Source organism: Scylla paramamosain, chromosome 10, assembly GCF_035594125.1.
Source record: "Scylla paramamosain isolate STU-SP2022 chromosome 10, ASM3559412v1, whole genome shotgun sequence".
Classification (NCBI taxonomy): domain Eukaryota; kingdom Metazoa; phylum Arthropoda; class Malacostraca; order Decapoda; family Portunidae; genus Scylla; species Scylla paramamosain.
The window spans coordinates 3,315,498-3,332,500 of NC_087160.1; the positions used below are offsets into that span (position 1 = coordinate 3,315,498).

Consider the following 17,003-nt stretch of genomic DNA (forward strand, 5'->3'; position numbering starts at 1 on the left):
TTACAGTTGTCACCTCACACCACAACCCATTACAGGAAGGATGCTGAGGATTTCTTCATCTATAGGTGCCCAGACAAATGAGAGATTGGTGTCTAGTGGAAACATCATTGGGAGATTTAACTACCTTGGCATAATGGATGGATCTGAGTGCTCTCCATAAGTGGACTCACAGCTGAGTTATGCATGGTGCCAGCTACCATTTATGCATAGAAACCCAGCTGCCTCTTAGAGGCAAATGTATATGTTCATTTCATTAAAAAAAAAAAAAAAAAAAAAAAAAAAAAAAAAAAAAAGTTTGACAAAGTCAAGCAAGAATGTGGCACATCTCTGTTTATCAGCCCCACACACACACACACACACACACACACACACACACACACACACTCTATGCATACATATATTTACAAAGTTATACATTCTGGCCAAGCAACCTTAAAGGCTAGAATCTTTCTCCAATGTCAGGCCAGGTCACTGAATTAGCAGTGAATATTTCAGTTAACATACCTTATGTCTTCAAGACTTTCAACCTTGTCTTGTAGGGATTTGTTCTTTCCTTGATATTCCTTCATCTGAGCTTCCTTTTCTTTAGTGAGTCTTTCCTCTAGTTCCTCCTTCTCCTTGATCAACACATTAATCATTCCTTCTGAAGATCCTTCTTGAATCTCATGAAGTAATCTTTCTTTTTCTTGACTCAATCTATTGATGTTTTCCTGGAGGTTTTTCTGAGACAACTCCATGTCCATAATCTGAAACAATACACATGTAAACAACATATTCTCTACAACTCCACAGGGTGGCATCACATGAATCTGACACATGCTCATAAACTACCTTGTTTTTGTTGTCATCATTACTGGACTCCAAAGCAGCTATTCTTTTGTTGGTTTCTTCCTTCTCCTTCTGGTAGTGTTCCAGGGTGTCTTTGAGCTGCTGATTGTGTTGCTGCAGCTGCTCTATCTCCGTCTTGAGGGGCGCACTGGTGCCCGTGCCTGCCGCGAGCTTCTCCTCCAACTTGAGGCGCTTGGCTGCTGCCGCTGCAAGTTGTGCACGAGCCTCTTCCAGACATGCTTCAAAGCCCTGAAGCCTTTCAATCTGAGTTTGTGGAAAGAAAAAAAACACATGTTAAATGTAGTTAAATAGCCTGTGATATACACAAGCCTCTTCCAAATTAATTTTTAAAACCTCAGTGTTTCAAAATGAGTTCATGTAAAAAGTTACATTGTTAAGTGGAATCAAGTACTCATGAATGTACAACAATATTATACATGAGTATGCATTTCTAACAGCCAATTTTGCATTAGTGCATGTTCAGTGAAGAATGAAATGTTTATGCTCATGTTAATGAATGTTAACATGTAGTGATGACTAGTTCACTTCTATGGTAGGCCAATAGAGAACATGGAATGTTAATTTCTGGTGTATTAGATACCAGTGTGATTCATTTGCTATTTTCAGTGTATTTATTATGATCAAAGAATAAGCCTACAACTCCTGTTTACAAGTTAATGTTTATGTAAAAGATGTAATCAATAACTTTAGTTAAATACTCCCAAAATATAGAAAAAAAGACTAATTAGTACAGATGTGGTTAGTTACAGGTATTTAAAGGTACAAAACTAATTAATTCATGGCATCAGCATTATTCATTTGCTATTAATGTTTCAATGCAAGCATCCACAAGGTTACCTGTGTCCTCTTCCATAAAACAGCTTTTTTCCAACACTTGATGCAACACAGCTACATGTCACACCTATATTTCTACCTGAACTTGATGATGGTGCAGAAAGATTTTAATTATAACACCTATCAGTTTGATTTTAACAACAGACTGATACAATTCCCTGTCAACATTTTATTATCTTTACCTGTGATGTAGTACAGCTCGTCAAGTAATCTTTTGCACTCACTTCCACTGCTGTATAATTTCCTTCAATCTAAAGTCCTTTGATCTGCTGGCAATCTAATAACAAAACCTGACAATTGATAGATTCTCAGCACATCACCAGACTTAAGACTGAAGAAATACTATAAACAAAATGGGAGTGTGATGTATTATTCAGCTACAGCCCATGACTGTCCCTGTTTTCCTACTCTCATCAGCTTTGTTTATGCTCATCTTGCAAAGAGCCATCATGTGAGAATAACAGTGTGTGGCTTGTAGTCATCAGAGAACCATCATGTGAGAATAACAGAGTGGTTCACTTCAATAAAAAACAATGCCGGGAAGAAAAATGGTCTTCCAAACATAAGGCTGAGTACCAGGGAAAATGCTCACTGGGACACACACACAGCACTGTATCAGGTACAAGCCCTCACCATAGCCAGTATTATGACAACAAACCTAAGCCAAACTTTGTGCAATTCATAAGCAATGTAATGTCTATAAGCACCATCATCATTTCCTTTTTTGTCATAAAGCTATTTTTTTCTTTCCTGTTTTTTTTTTTCATGGTATCTTGCTGTTTCTTATGTATGATGTATAGCACAAAGAAAACATGAAGAAGAAAGTGGCAATATGAAAAAAACACACTTGTTTTGTCACTGCCTCTTTAAACCAACTTTTACAAAATAAGGTGTTTCTTCTACGACATTATCTACTTGTTTCACAAATACCTGATTGTTTTCCGTGCTCTCATTCTCTCAAGATGACTCAGACCATTCATTAGGAGGTGGAAGGAACTACAACTACATGTAGTTCAACAATTTCAGCTCCAACAATGAAAAATTTTCAACTTTGCAGATAAAAAAGTGTCATAGTTTCTTAAAATTTGAGCACACATTTTCACACATGACTGTCACAAACACAGACACTCTTAATCACAAAATTGTGCATCACTTGACACAAACCAGAAGTCCTCAACGTCATGTGAAATCACAATCCCTCACTTCTCAGAGATAGCAAAGTTACATGTATGAGCATTATCTTCATGATGGCTGACATTGACTTGAACAACAAAATGTTCCACAGCAAACTTAGCCCCTTTCAAAAATTATCTAAAACTTCTTAAGTTTAAATCAATACATTTTTATTATGAGGCCAATCCATGAGCACTTCATGCCACTGTTCAGTCATGCATAAACATACATGTATTATTTCACCCATTATAAATGAGGTAGTTCAGTGAGAGAGCCTCACATGGGAACAAAGTGTTCTGGACTGGCAGGGATTCTTAAGGGCTTTACGTGACTCTGTGGGCACAAACATTGCCACACCCTGGGAATGGTAGTGGCAGCACATCAGGGCAGGTGGGGTAGGTGAAGGGCCCTAGTGGGGGTGGCTGAACACAACACTCAAGTCATGCTACATGTCACCTTATGTTCTCCAGGAACACATGTAAGGGGAAAAACTCCAGAGTACCTTTCACAGGAGCCCACAAGGTCTCATAAGCGCCTGAAGAACTGTGGTGAGTGACACAGAATGTCTACATGGAAGACTTGGCAGAATTACCTATCTTTTCTTCTACAGCAAAACTGATAAGTAATTAACAAAATATTCCAAAGTATGTTTTTTATTCCACTATTTAGCTACTGATTGTTTTTTGAAGATTTCTCTCTTAGGGAACAAGGCACTGGAACTGGCCAGGCTGCTAATCCCACAACATGGTGTGGAATTACTTACAACTGATCACTGCTGAAATGGTGGGCATGAACTGAATTTCCATGACAATTGTTACCCATCTTAGGAATTAAAATAGTGGAGTACACTTGATGTGCACAGTTACTTTTTGAAACTGGATAAAGTAATAAATATGCTAGAATATCCATGTCTATAGAAAGTATAAATATTTAGGAGGATTTCTCAAGAAAATACATTACTATGACCATGAAAATTGATGGTAGTGATAAATAATTAATTTTCCATTACTAGTTGTTACTTTAACATATGAAATCTTAGTGATAGGCAGAGTGCAGCTAACTAATTAGAGGCAAAACAAATGAGATACACAGCCTCAAAGAATCAAGTACACTGCCCAACACATCAATTAATACTCAGAAAAAAAAAAAAAAAAAAAGACAAAGGACATAATTAAGAACAGAACCAAGAAACAGCATCCATAACAAATAAAAAATGAGTTAAGAAAAGTGTAATGCCACATCATGTCAGTATTCAAACCAATCCTACAGTTTTTGAAAAGGTGGAGACCATCAATGATTGGAAATCAAAGTTTACATGTATCCCTTCCTTCCTTCCTTCCTTCCTTGTATTACAATAACTGACTTGAGCTCACCAACCCAATGCTGATCTTCTACCATTGTTCCTTGAGTGTTTGGGAAAGTCAAAGCTGAGACGGTTTTCAAAATCTAGAAGTGAAAATAAAAATAAAAAGCAAGAATGTCCAACAGAAAAACATAAGATTAACAATATAGTATTAGAAAAAAACTAATAGACATGTAAAGAAATATATATGCAAACAAATAAACATAAAAAGAGGAAAACAAACAGAAAAAAAAAAAATAATGATGTAAAGCAACACTTAACTATAAAAACTGGAAAACTGATAGAGTGGCAGCTGGCGAGGCTAAATAAAAACAAACTTGAAAAGCAAGAAAAACAAACATTAATAGTGTTACGAGGTTGTTAATAAGTGTGAAGTGTACATAAAAAGAAATTGGAAAAGCATGAAAAGCAAATATTAACAGTATTACAAGGCTGTTAGTAAGTGTGAAGTGTACAGTGTGGTGAGGAACAGAGGCAGAATGGTGATGACGGGAATGGCAAAGCGGCAAGTGGTGGCGTTATCACATGTACACCCCATCTGGTACAAGAGTTTTCCTCACATCTACATTTTTTATTATTTTCTTTACTTTCTCTTTACTCGTAACTGTATCAGGGTGACAGCCATATATTTCAGCATCACACAAATACAACACTTGTCTCTTTTGTACTCATGACATTTCCATGATGCCCAAACATTTACTTTATTATTATTCAAATATCTTAAAAATTTAAATTAAATTGTTATTTCATGCAATCCAGATCCGATCCAAATCCTCAAATGATTTTACAAATAAGGTCTTTGGGCACATTCACCATTTGTTATATTTCTTATCTAGAAAATTCATCTTTCACTTTTCAGCTTTCAAAATTCTTAGGTTGCGTGGCTCAGTGCTTCCTGATCACTATCATTACTTTCCTGGTCTTTCTTTTTTCATTCAGAATTCATACGTATTCTTTTGTTCATTTCCTACTACATCCTTTCTACACAACCCAAACCACTTTACACCAAACACTTTACACAGTCTGGCCTCATCTTCCCACCAAATTGTGCAAACTCTGACACTTCTCACTGACTCCATTATTCTTCATTCTACCAAAACCACCTCATATTTGTAATTATTCTCAAGCATGTAATTTTCAGGATGAAGTGCACATAATGAACAATTGGTACTACATTTGTTTCAAATATTAACATTTCAGCTTCTATGGTCATCTCTCTCTAAGCACTCCTCAGCATCCACAAAGCCTTAGCTTCTCACTTCCTATGGCTTGTCTCGGCTTCCACAGATCCCAGTGTTTTAATGTCTATCCCTAAATATACAAACTTTGCAACCTGTTGCAGTTTCTCAGCATTCATTACTATACCAGCACCTTCTCTGCCTCCAGCCTCAATGTATCTTGTCACTTTGCAACTTACCACATTCACCTTCACTTTCCTCATCTTACACATCCTCATAAATTCTAATCCTGGCATTTGTTGCTTTTCTCTCTCTCTCTCTCTCTCTCTCTCTCTCTCTGAAGTGTACTTTACAGTAATCTATGTCTAGATAATCTATCATATCAAAGGCCCAGTATATTGGCATTTTATTTGATGAGCAGCTTTTTCTACTCTTCATCCCATAATCTTGCCAAAGGGGCAATATTTATGCAATATTAGTCAAGTAGATACAGAATAAGACCAGCAGTATCAACACAGCTCATGATTTTCACTATCACAATACTACTATACTCATTCAAATGTGTAGTATAATCTCCAAGTTACGTCACTTTAAGGTGGTATAACTGTAAGCAAAGACTGAAGCAGATGTATGGTTAGACAAAATGGGTGAGAAGGAGTGAAACGCCTGCATCAGGCTTAGGTGACAGGTGGATGGGTGGCTGACAGCAAGTAAAGCGATATGGTGAAGAGGAGACTGCCTGGTGGTGTGTTAGGGAGGTAAGTGGAGAGGGGTATGGGTGGGTGGGAGGCAGGTGACAAGGGAGATGGGTGAGAGGGCAGCTGGCTGGTGGGGGGAGATGGGAGGGAGGTAGGTTGGTAGGGTATGAGGAAGGCTGGTGGAGTGTGGGGAAGATTGGCTGGCAGAATGTGAAGGAAGGGTGGGAGGGAAGACTGTGTGGCATGGTGGGAGAGAAGCCAGGGAGGGAGGAGGACTGGGTGGTAGGGAAAGCAGGAGTGGTTGGGTGGCAGGAGGATGGGGTGAGAGGGAAGGAAGGCTGGCAGAGTGCAAGGGAGAAATGTGGGTGGTGGGAGGGTTCACATCAGGCTAGGGAGATTGCTGAGGCCACGGGGAGGATGGGGAAAGGGTATGGATGTAGATTATGATGTCACTCTTGCAGCCCTGACTTACATATCTGATAAATAACTTCCACACATATGTAAAAAAATCTCTCTCTCTCTCTCTCTCTCTCTCTCTCTCTTATTCTGTTTCTTTAAGCCAATGTTTGCTGACAGATGGCAGTGCAATTTTAAACACCTTGAAAGAGGCTGTTTTCTTTTGCTCTCTCTCTCTCTCTCTCTCTCTCTGAACTGGGTCATAATTATTTCTATTGAACACACACACACACACACACACACACACACACACACACACACACAACACAGCCACCCAAGCTTAAGACACTTATTGCTTTAAGGGGAGTGATCCTGCCAGTCTGAAAGCTAGCCAAACCTTTAAGTGGCAAGCTCCACACAGAGATGAGGCACATTTCACAAGGAATCATGTGAAGTGACACACTGAACTTGTTGGAAATAAGGTTGCTGTGATCAGAATTTCTTTTTTTTTTTTTGTATGTGTTTGTTTAAGAGGGGCTCTGGCTTAGGGCAACAAAAAAGCATAAAAAAGATCCATTGAAGGTGCCAGTCCATAAAGAGTATAAATAATCTGAAAGCCAGACACTACTAGCTAAACAGAATGTGACTGACTCTATATGGCACCATTACTTTTATCTGCCATCTTTTTATTACTCAAAACTTTGTGTTACTTTTTTTGTGCCATACTTGTGTGCACTTTTTCTGGGTGGTGTTTTCCCTTGTCAGATGTGTATGTGTGAGTGTGTGTGTGGTGCCTTGTCAGGGCCACCCTGTGTGGGACTGCTGGCCTGGTATATAGATAGAGATGTTTCTGAGTACATCTGAAACCATTTTAGGATACCTACATGATAAAAATTAACAACAAGCAGTCTTTACAACATATAATATAAATGGTGGTGATGTTTAATGAAGGTAGAATCAGTGGAGAGCACATGTCCTGCATACACACACATGCACACACGCAGAGAGGTAGGCACATCCACCACCATTGGAATCAGCTGTGTGTGCCATCTGCCGGGTATAGAATTGGCAGCAGCTCCACCCACTGGGAACAGAAGCAATGGTAGCCATTTGCTGCACACGCCCCAACACCAACACCAACACCAGCAATTCATCAGGACTCCATTTACTTAGAGCCGTAATGAGAAAAAGAGTACTAATGGTGGTTAAGCAAATACTTATGTAATATCAATTGTCATAATTATTAACCAAGAGAGAGAGAGAGAGAGAGAGAGAGAGAGAGAGAGAGAGAGAGAGAGAGAGAGAGAGAGAGAGAGAGAGAGAGAGAGAGAGAGAGAGAGAGAGAGAGAGAGAGAGAGAGAGAGAGGGTGCAGGGGGGGATGGGGGGAGAAAGAACTGCTCATCAAATTTCAATGTCCCTTAATGTTCACTTCCTTTAACCAAAGTATTATTCAAAGTATCAGTTTAAACACATGAATTCTCTTCCTTTCTCTCACTAGTTCTGAACAAGAGACACCTCAGTGCATCCACTCCCCTGCAACAGTAAGCCTTAACCGTCTCAAAAATGATGGAACACAGGAGTCAAGGTGCTTTCTACACATCTCATACAACACTGCAGTACAGACAGTGATAAATTGGAGAGAACCACACAACTGTCACCAGGGTTTAAGGTCATTACTAACCTCCACTCAGTGTATTTAATGAGTTTCAAAACCTACTGCAATTTTCAGCATCACTCTTTCTTTATTTTCTATAAATTATATTGCTGGAGATTATTTTCTCATAAAAGCAAGCATATTATATCATATAATAATATCTTTCCATTTCCCCACTTATGGGAAGAGATCACACATATTCCCTGACTTGTTGCCTGAGGTTATACCTGAGGATAAAACCTTGCAAGCCCACACGATTGTTGATGTAACAAGTGTTTATGACTGAGTGCATATCACAACTGTTGAAGGAAGAAAGGCAGGCTGGTGATGTGAGGCCACTGCTTGGTGAGCCTCTTATCCACATCACCACATCTGAGGTAACAAGATTCTATCTTGTCCTCTTTTGTTCAAACAGCCTTGGCTATAAAGCAGTAGATGTCAAAGCAGATAAATAATAAAATATATTTTCAGAACTCATAAATCAGTGGCAAGTAAGAAGATAGTAAATCTCGTGAAGTAATGATGTCATATGAACTTGATGAATAAAGAAGAGTAGGAGTGAGGAGGATGGAGGCCCTGTATGAAACAAAACTAAACACATTGTGACTGACTACTTCCAGAAAATAAAATCTTATGCTTATAGAAAAACTGCACTAAAATGTATCCATTCATTTACTGTTTTGTTTTATGGAATGGAATAACACACCTCAAACACCTTGTCTGTTAAGATTAACCCATGCAGAAATTCTAATGTATTATTAGTGGATTAAATCACGTAATTACTGAAAAGGAAGATGGCTACCAGAAAAAATGAGACACACTGCAAATACCTCAATCTACCATCAGTGACTCAATATCGTCAGCTGCCTAAAGTCGCCAAAAAAAGGGAGGGAGGGTTTTGTCGAGGTCTCAGAGTCGCTATCCCATCCCAAATCAGCTATTACTGCACTAGGTATGCAACACGCCGACAGCTCCACTTTAATACGATACTTGTCTAGCGCTGTGGTGTTGGGGTCGAGGTCAGAGGGGTGAGTGGTGCTGGAGAGGGCGGTGGTGGTGCTACTGCCAGGGGCTGGAAGAGCCTCCTTGCTACCATCAGCCTTTGGTTTAGCTGCAAGGAAGGGCTTGAGCTTTGTGGTGGCTTGGCAAGGAGGTTTTGGTACAGCCCCCATGGCTGAGAGAATAGCTGAGGCTTGGTCATCAGTGCCTGAGGGAGGATACTGCTCAGTACTGGACTGTATCTGAGCTTTCTGAAGAGAAGTGACCGGCTTGAATGACTGACGTATTGATGTGGTAATGGTTGTGGTGGTGGTCTGCTCTGTGAAGTGTGGTCCTGCCAGTGTCTGGGGTAAGCCCCGGGGGTTCAGCTCTTCTCTAGGGGTGAGACTTGACTTCAGTAGCCGTAATTCTGACCGTGAGGCCGAATCAAGCACTATGTGGCGCACTGAGCTGCTTGATCTACATTTTGCTTTAGCTTTTAATATTGATTTTCTTTTTATCTGGGAATGAAGTGAAGGTTTGCTAGCTTTTGTTTTTTGGTATGATGACAAATGTGACTGAGCTTCATGTTTGCTGACGACATCAAAGGGAGACCTGGCCAGGAGGCAGCTGCTTAAACTTGAAGCCTGATTCCCGGCTTCACTAGTGTCACCAAACACACTGAAGTGGGAATCCTGGGCAGACTGTGACCTCAGTTCTGCAGGGGACAACTGGCCTTGCAGGAATGGCCGGAGACAGGACAACTCAATGGAGTATTCTGACTCTTGTGAGTGGGACGGGGAGCCAGGAGAGCTGCAGCCAACCGCCTGCAACTCAACATCAGTTTCGGGCAAACAGGAGCGCAGAGTGTTGAGCTGAGCCTCGTAGTATTCCTGAATCTCACTGATCCTGGTCTCATACTCAGCGTGGAGGACATCCAAGCAGGACTGGTCTGCTGGGTTCAGGTTGGCCTTGGTGATGGCCAGCTTCAAGTCGTCCACCTGAGCCCTCAAAGATGCTCTCATCAGTGTCATGTCATCCACGTTGGCTTCCAGTTCCTCGATAATCTTCACCTTGTCACCAATGTCCATCTGTAGCTTGGTGATTTCTGTCCTCAAGGCATTGATTTCCTCATCCTGAGAAGCAATCTGTTTCTCATATGAGTCAATCTTTGCTACGAGAACTCGCCCAAATTCAGCGTTTTCTTCCACTCGCTTTGACTCGTATTTGGTGGTGAGGGAGCTGATCTGCTCCTGGTAGTCTGCTATTAGTGAGGAGATTTTGTCCTCATAATCAAGGACAACTTTCTTCTTGTCCTGTTCGCTGCCTTCCTTGACCATCTTGGGCTGCAGCATGGTACTGTCTCCTTCCTGCTTAAAGGCATCCCCACCAGTCTTGTCTAGCTCATTGACTGGGGAAGTCTTCAAGGAGACTTCTGAGTGTCTGTCTTTTGTGGTTTGTTTCTCGATACTTTCAGGTTGTACTTCATCAATATTAATCTTAGATACCATCTCTTCTATCACCGTTTTCAGTTTCTTGTTTTCGTTCATATATTTTTCTTTTTCCTTGGCTAGTAATGTGTTCTGGTGTTCAGAATATGCAATTTTCTGTTCTTTCTCTATTATACTAAGGGAATGTTGTTCACATAATGATTCCATTGCTTCTATCTGCTTCTCTAAGCTACTTTTGTTTAACTCTAACTCAAGAATAAGTTTCTCAGAATCTGCCACCATTTGGGACTGTATTTCCATAGTCATTACTTGCTCCTCTTTAAAGCTATTTTTCAAAGTTTTTTTTTCTTCCTCAATCAGGAGTTTATCTTTCTCTAATGACTTACAGGTGTGCTCAAGGTCAGTGATCTTGGTGATGAGACTGTCTCTCTCTTGGATCAAGCTTGATAGGGAACTGTTGCTTTGCTCCAGTGTTGCATTCTTGAGTTCGTTTTCCAGTGACATTTTTTGCTCGGTAAGTTTATCGATGTGAACCAGTAATTCACTGACTTTTGCTGCATTGCCTGCCTTAAGCACTTCTACTTTCTGTCTATGAAGCTTAACTAAATCTGCTATCCTACCTATGTGGCTGCTCTCTAAATTAGCAACCTCTTCTAAATACCTATTACTACTGGTTCTAAGTTCTAATTCTAATCTCTCAACCGAGTTTTTTTTTTGTTCCAGCTGCACACTGGCTTCCTCCAGATTTCCACTTGCTTGCTGTAATTTGTTTTCATACTCTTCAACAAGTCTTGCTTTTTCATCTTCAATACTCTTTTTGTCATTCTCTAACTGGGTGACAGTATTTTTTAAAGACTTACACTCCTCATATGTCTGCTTCAGTTCCTCTTTTAGCTTTGAAATGTCTGCACTCAGCTTGTTGATCTGCTCCAGGTGCGCCTCGGCACTATTTGGCACCTCAGGCGAGTCTTTTATTCTCTCCTCCAGCTGTGTAATGTAGCCACTCTTGTTGGCCAGACTCATTTCCAAGTCACTCACCTTCGATTCCAGAAGCTGTATCTTTTTCTCCTTACCCTCAAGAGAAGCCTCAAATTCTTCTTGACTCTTTGAAGCTTCAATTCCCGATTCAGGCTTTTTCAGACTTGCGAGTTCAGCGGTGAGGTCTTTCACTTTTTGCTGAAGATCCTCGGCATCAGTTTTTGATGAAGCCTTTCCTCCCTTTCCTTTAGAGGCTCCACTGGATGCTGCCTCTAAGGACTTGGTGAGCTCCTCAATCTTCTTATTCAAAGCTTCTATTTCCTTATCTTTGTTGTCTTGACCTTTTGTGTCCTTGGAAGACTTGGACTTCTCTGCTGCTTCCAACTTTTTATTTTTGTCACCTAATTCTTTCTTTAAAGATTTAATTTCCTCTTGCAAAGTATTTATCTCTTTTGTCTTCTCTTTTTCCAATCCTTTCAGTCTTTCCTCGAGTTCCTTCTGTTGCTTCTTGTGTTCTTCGGTGGATGTTTTGAATTTTGCCTGCAAGTTGTTCATGTCCTGCTGGAGGGCATTGTAGTTCTCCATGGACTGCTTCTGGTTGTTAGTGAGAGTGACGGTCAACTCCTGTATGGTTGCTTCTCGGGCAGACAGCTCCTCACGGGACTCCTCCTCCTTCCTGAACATCTCACCACTCAAGTTTACATTCTTAGCATTAACACTTTCTAGCTGCTTCTGCAAGTCATCAAGTTGGATTTTCAAGGACTCCACATTCACTAACTTCTCCTTGTTTGATTTGTCCACCTCCTCAAATGATTTCTCCAAAGCCTGGTATTTAATTTGCAACTCCTTGTGTTCTCCCTGCAGTGAATTGAATGTTTCTGAAAGGTTGGCTTTTTCTTGCTGAAGCTTCTCACTGTCATCCTTGATGCGAGCCATTTCATCCTTGAGTGAGTTGACAAAGTCTGTCATGTCGTTATGAATTGTCTTCACTTTCTTGTCAAGACCTGCTGCTTCATCTGTTTTTTCCTTCAGCTTTTGCTCCAAACATTCCTTCTGGTTTGTGATCTCCTCGAGTGCCTTTTTTTCAGATTCAGTTTTTACCTCACCAGATCTGTATCTTGCCAGCTCCTCATCATTCAGTCTCTTCTCATAGAGAACATTCTCCAGCTCCTGCTCGTGTGTGTCCTTGAGTCGCACCACAGTCTGCTGCAGGTCATCTATCTGGCTGTTCTTGACATCCATCTCCTTGATGAGGTCGTCCCGCTCCACCATGACAGCCTTCATCAGCATGTCAAAGGTTCCCTGTAGCTCACACATCTTTAGTTCAACCATCTCTACTTTGTGTTTGAGGATTTCACATTCTTTCTGTTTGTATTCTCTTTCGCGAGCCATCACCTTCAAGTGTCTGTTGGTGACCTTAAGTTTATCATTCAATTCCTTCATTTCCTTTTCCATACTTTGTATTTTCTCTACTAACTCTTCTATTTCTCTCTCCTTCTCCTCCACACTTGTTCTTGAGTCTATCTCCGCCTCGGCTGTGGTGGCGGCAGTCTTGGCTGCCAACAGCTGCTTGGTCTGCTGCTCCATCTGGTTCTTCTCCCCGACCAGCATCTCTATCTCGGTGCGGTACTCTGTCATCATGATCTCCAGAACTTCCATCTTCCGTAACAAATCGGACTTTTCCTCACTCAACATGCTGCATTTATTGGTAACCTCCTGAATCTCACCAATCTTTAATTCAATATCCATTTTCTTCTTTTTATGTTCCTCTTCCAGAGCCTGATAGCCTTGTTTTTTTTCTTCCAAGTCTTTAGACAATGCTGCCATTGAAGCTTTGAGTGAAGCAACCTCCTTGTTGGCAGCCTGAAGCTGATCTTCCAGGTCCAGGAAGGACTGCTCCTTCACTGTCATGCACTTGCCCATGTCGTCCTTGACACGGCGGAGTTCAGCCACAAGCATGGAGAGAGACGTGACCTGGTCAAGTACTAATGGTGTACTGTTATCACTAGTCTGCTTACCTGCACTGTCACCCTCAGCCTCTGCAGGTGTACCTTGCACCAGACTCGCAGCACCAGAGTCTGCACCAACAGGACCTGGGGATACAGCAGCAGCAGAAGCAGCAGGCTCTACATCTTTAGGTTCATTGCAGATGGTCTGCAGAGTCTCTTGAGACTCTCTCTTTTCTTCACCAACCTCTGTTTGTGACTGCACTTCACTCTCATTCAACCCTTCTTTTTCATCACTCACACCATTGCCCAGTGGTTCATGTGTGGCTGTTTCACTTTTTTCTTCTTCAACACCAATACCACCTGAACAGCTTTCCTTATCATCCACTAATATAACAGTTTTCATTTCTAGTTTTGTATCATCTTTCACATGGTTTTCTTGTCCCTTGCACTTTTCTTCCCCTCTGGTGGATTCATCATCTACCATGCCTGTTGTCTTTCCTGCCTCAGTGTCTGCAGGTGGTGGTTCAGGCAGCTCTTCAGGTGTTGCTGCATCCTCATCAGTGCTTTTGTGTGGCTCTTCTGGTGATGTGACTTCAATCACCTCTGCCTCACAATTTTGAGATTCAACCTTGACGGCTTCAATGGATTCAGAATGATTACACTCTTGAACCTTGTGATCCTGCTCCTCCATAACTTGATGGCTGTCCCCCACAGACTGGCCAACCTCCACATCAGTTGTGTCACTACATTTGATGTCAACCTCATGCGCACCATCTCTAGCACCCTCAACAGACTTTCCTCCTTCCCCAACAGTCACTGCACTGGTACCTTCATTGCCAATAACATCTATCTCCACCTTGTCATCAGTGTTAGAGAGGTTATTACTTGTTGGTGTTGTGCTCACTTGCTGCAGGAATAGACCAGCCTTCGAGTCTAGGAGAGTAATCCTCTTATCCTTTTCTGAGATTTCGTTTTCCAAGAGTTCCAGTTTTTCTTCGATCCTTCTCTTCTCAGCTTCATAATTGTGGAGTTTCCTCTCACTGGCACTTGTTGGGTCTTCTTTAATTTCCAGCAGAAGTTGGTGGCTGCTTCCTGTAAGTTGCTCAAATTCCTTCTGAAGGCTTTTTCGTTCTTCAAAAAGCTTCATCAATTGTTCTTGTACTTGTTTAACCTCCAACTCTATGATTAGTTTTGAGTCTGCCATGGCTGGGATGGAGCTCTTTCTGCAGCAGGCTGATCACTTTAATACTTGTGCTCCTAAGAGCAATTTTTTTCCGTTTTTTCTAATTAGTGCCAGGAGAGCCCTGGGGCGCGATGTTCCAGCTTGGCAGTGATGCACCCTCCCTCTCTACAGAAGTCCTCCTCTCGACTGGTGGCACCTGTGCTGGCCAGGCCAAGGAGCCTCAAAGCCTGGCTCAGCTCCAACACCAGCCTCACTCACCTTACCCCACAAGCTAAATTTAGCATCAATCATGATCAACATTCTCTTGAACAAGATACAAGCAAGAATAATATACATTTTATGCCATCAGTGCTTATATCCCATTCATGGTCTTAATACCAAAGCAGCAGCAAAAGTATTATTTAATATTAAGATTGAAGCAGATACCAATAAGAAGTACTTATTAAGAGTGAAGGCTCACCTGACACTTGGCCTCTGCCAGCTGGCTCTCCAAGTCCTGGTACTTGCGCTGCCAGGCCTCCAGGTCATCCTGGTGGGCAAGCCTCTGTTGGTCAGCCTCATCCTTGAGGGCAGCGATGGTAGCATCCCTGGTAGCAACAGAATGCTGGTAGCTACTCTGGACACCTTCCAACTCAGCCTGGTGGGACCTGGTCACCTTTGACTCGCAACTCGCCAAAGCTTCTTCGTGGTGTTTTCTGAGCTGGTCAAGTTCACACCTGCCGTTCAGAACACACCATGGAAAGAACAGTGACACCCTCCCTCTATGGCAGCATCCCTAGGGTTGTTATACTAAATGTAAACTATTACTCTACTTCAATGTTGTATTTCTAAGTGAGGACTTTCCTAGAGAAAATGGGATGAGGTTTGGCCCTGCAACAAATTTTACATCTCCACAAATAGTTGCAAGAAAACACTGCCAACAACCTCCACTCTTGAGGTTAAAAAATAATGAGGAAAACTCTATACATCCCAAAGAATTATGGGAACACTATGAAGAAAACAGGAAGTAAACATATCTAACTAATCAACCCAAACACTACAAAGGAAGAGGCTAGTCCAGCATGCACAGGAAAGCAAATGTTAGGAGATTTAGGTCACTCCACGTAACCTCCAGCATGTGTGTGTAACACAGCTCAAACCTTGAAACTACAGCAGTGTGCCAAGATTACAACGCACCACTTGATCTGAGTACACACACTGCCTTAGAAGCTGTGCCTTCTTCCCTCCCCTAGACTTGATGTGTGTGTGTGTGTGTGTGTGTGTGTGTGTGTGTGTTCCTCCTCTTTAACTCTGCATAACTCCACAGTATTTTCATCTACATAAATAAAAAGATCTTTCTACTGTCAGGTGTTTGACTTGATGGGGGGAAAGGTTTAATAATATAATATATTTGTGTATATAATGCTCCAGATACATTTATAAATACATTTCAGTTGTCCTCCTAAGTTTTATGACATAAAATCAGTGATAAATTTTCAACTAATCGTTCATTTTGCTTTCCCTAACCCAAGGTCTTGTTTCTCCCTGTGCCTCCTGGCCTCACTGCACTCTCAGCACCCACAGGCACCACCACAACAGTCTATTTGCTCACCTTTTCATCCTATACAAAAATAACAATTGAATCATACTTTTCCTACACATTTTTTTAGAATCTTCCTACTAGTTATACAGTTTTATGCAAATCCTAATTAAATTCTCTCCATCTCTCTATATGTACTTATTTAGTTTAGTATATAGGATGTGAGCTATATGTATGTAGTCCTATTGTTTTTATCTCTATTTATAGTTTTTCATTTAGTTGCTATGTGTGTGTGTGTGTGTGTGTGTGTGTGTGTGTGTGTGTGTGTGTGTGTGTGTGTGTGTGTGTGTATCAGGAAACAATACATCGAGACAACCTGAGCCAGGCCAGTTACCAATCAATGTCAGTGCCACCGGAGAAAGGAAACCCCTGAGACTCTTGATGGAATAATTTGGCACCTGCACCTGCCACATGCCTCAAAATACTCAAGTGGCTAAACACACACACACACACACACACACACACACACAGAATAAACACCTCTGACTCTCCTTTCCTTATGATATCTCACACACACACACACACACACACACACACACAAAGGTACACTTTACTATGCTTTGTTTACTGTAAATCTGACAGTAAGCAACACTTGATCTTTGTAGTTACAGCCTGACGTACACACATACAAAGTACAAAGCCTCCTGCACTTTCCGCTCTGTGTCTTCTTCCCTTCTGTTATCTCACACACACACACACACACACACACACACACACACATAAACTTTTCTTTGCTTAC

The 17,003-nt window shown here is 41.3% G+C and overlaps 1 protein-coding gene across 14 annotated transcripts in view; it reads right to left on the minus strand.

The window, feature by feature from the left end:
• LOC135104114 (putative leucine-rich repeat-containing protein DDB_G0290503) overlaps window positions 1-17,003 on the minus strand; it is a 61,214-nt gene that overhangs the window by 12,043 nt on the left and 32,168 nt on the right. For 13 of the 14 annotated variants that reach the window (XM_064011113.1, XM_064011106.1, XM_064011104.1 and 10 more), the window contains 3 exons: window positions 15,146-15,401; window positions 832-1,092; window positions 505-746 (listed from right to left, as the gene is read on the minus strand). In XM_064011113.1, coding sequence (XP_063867183.1) covers window positions 505-746; window positions 832-1,092; window positions 15,146-15,401 — 759 coding nt within the window. Of the gene's footprint in view, window positions 1-504; window positions 747-831; window positions 1,093-9,136; window positions 14,873-15,145; window positions 15,402-17,003 lie in introns of those variants that run through there. The other variant, XR_010270304.1, reaches the window with a different exon arrangement.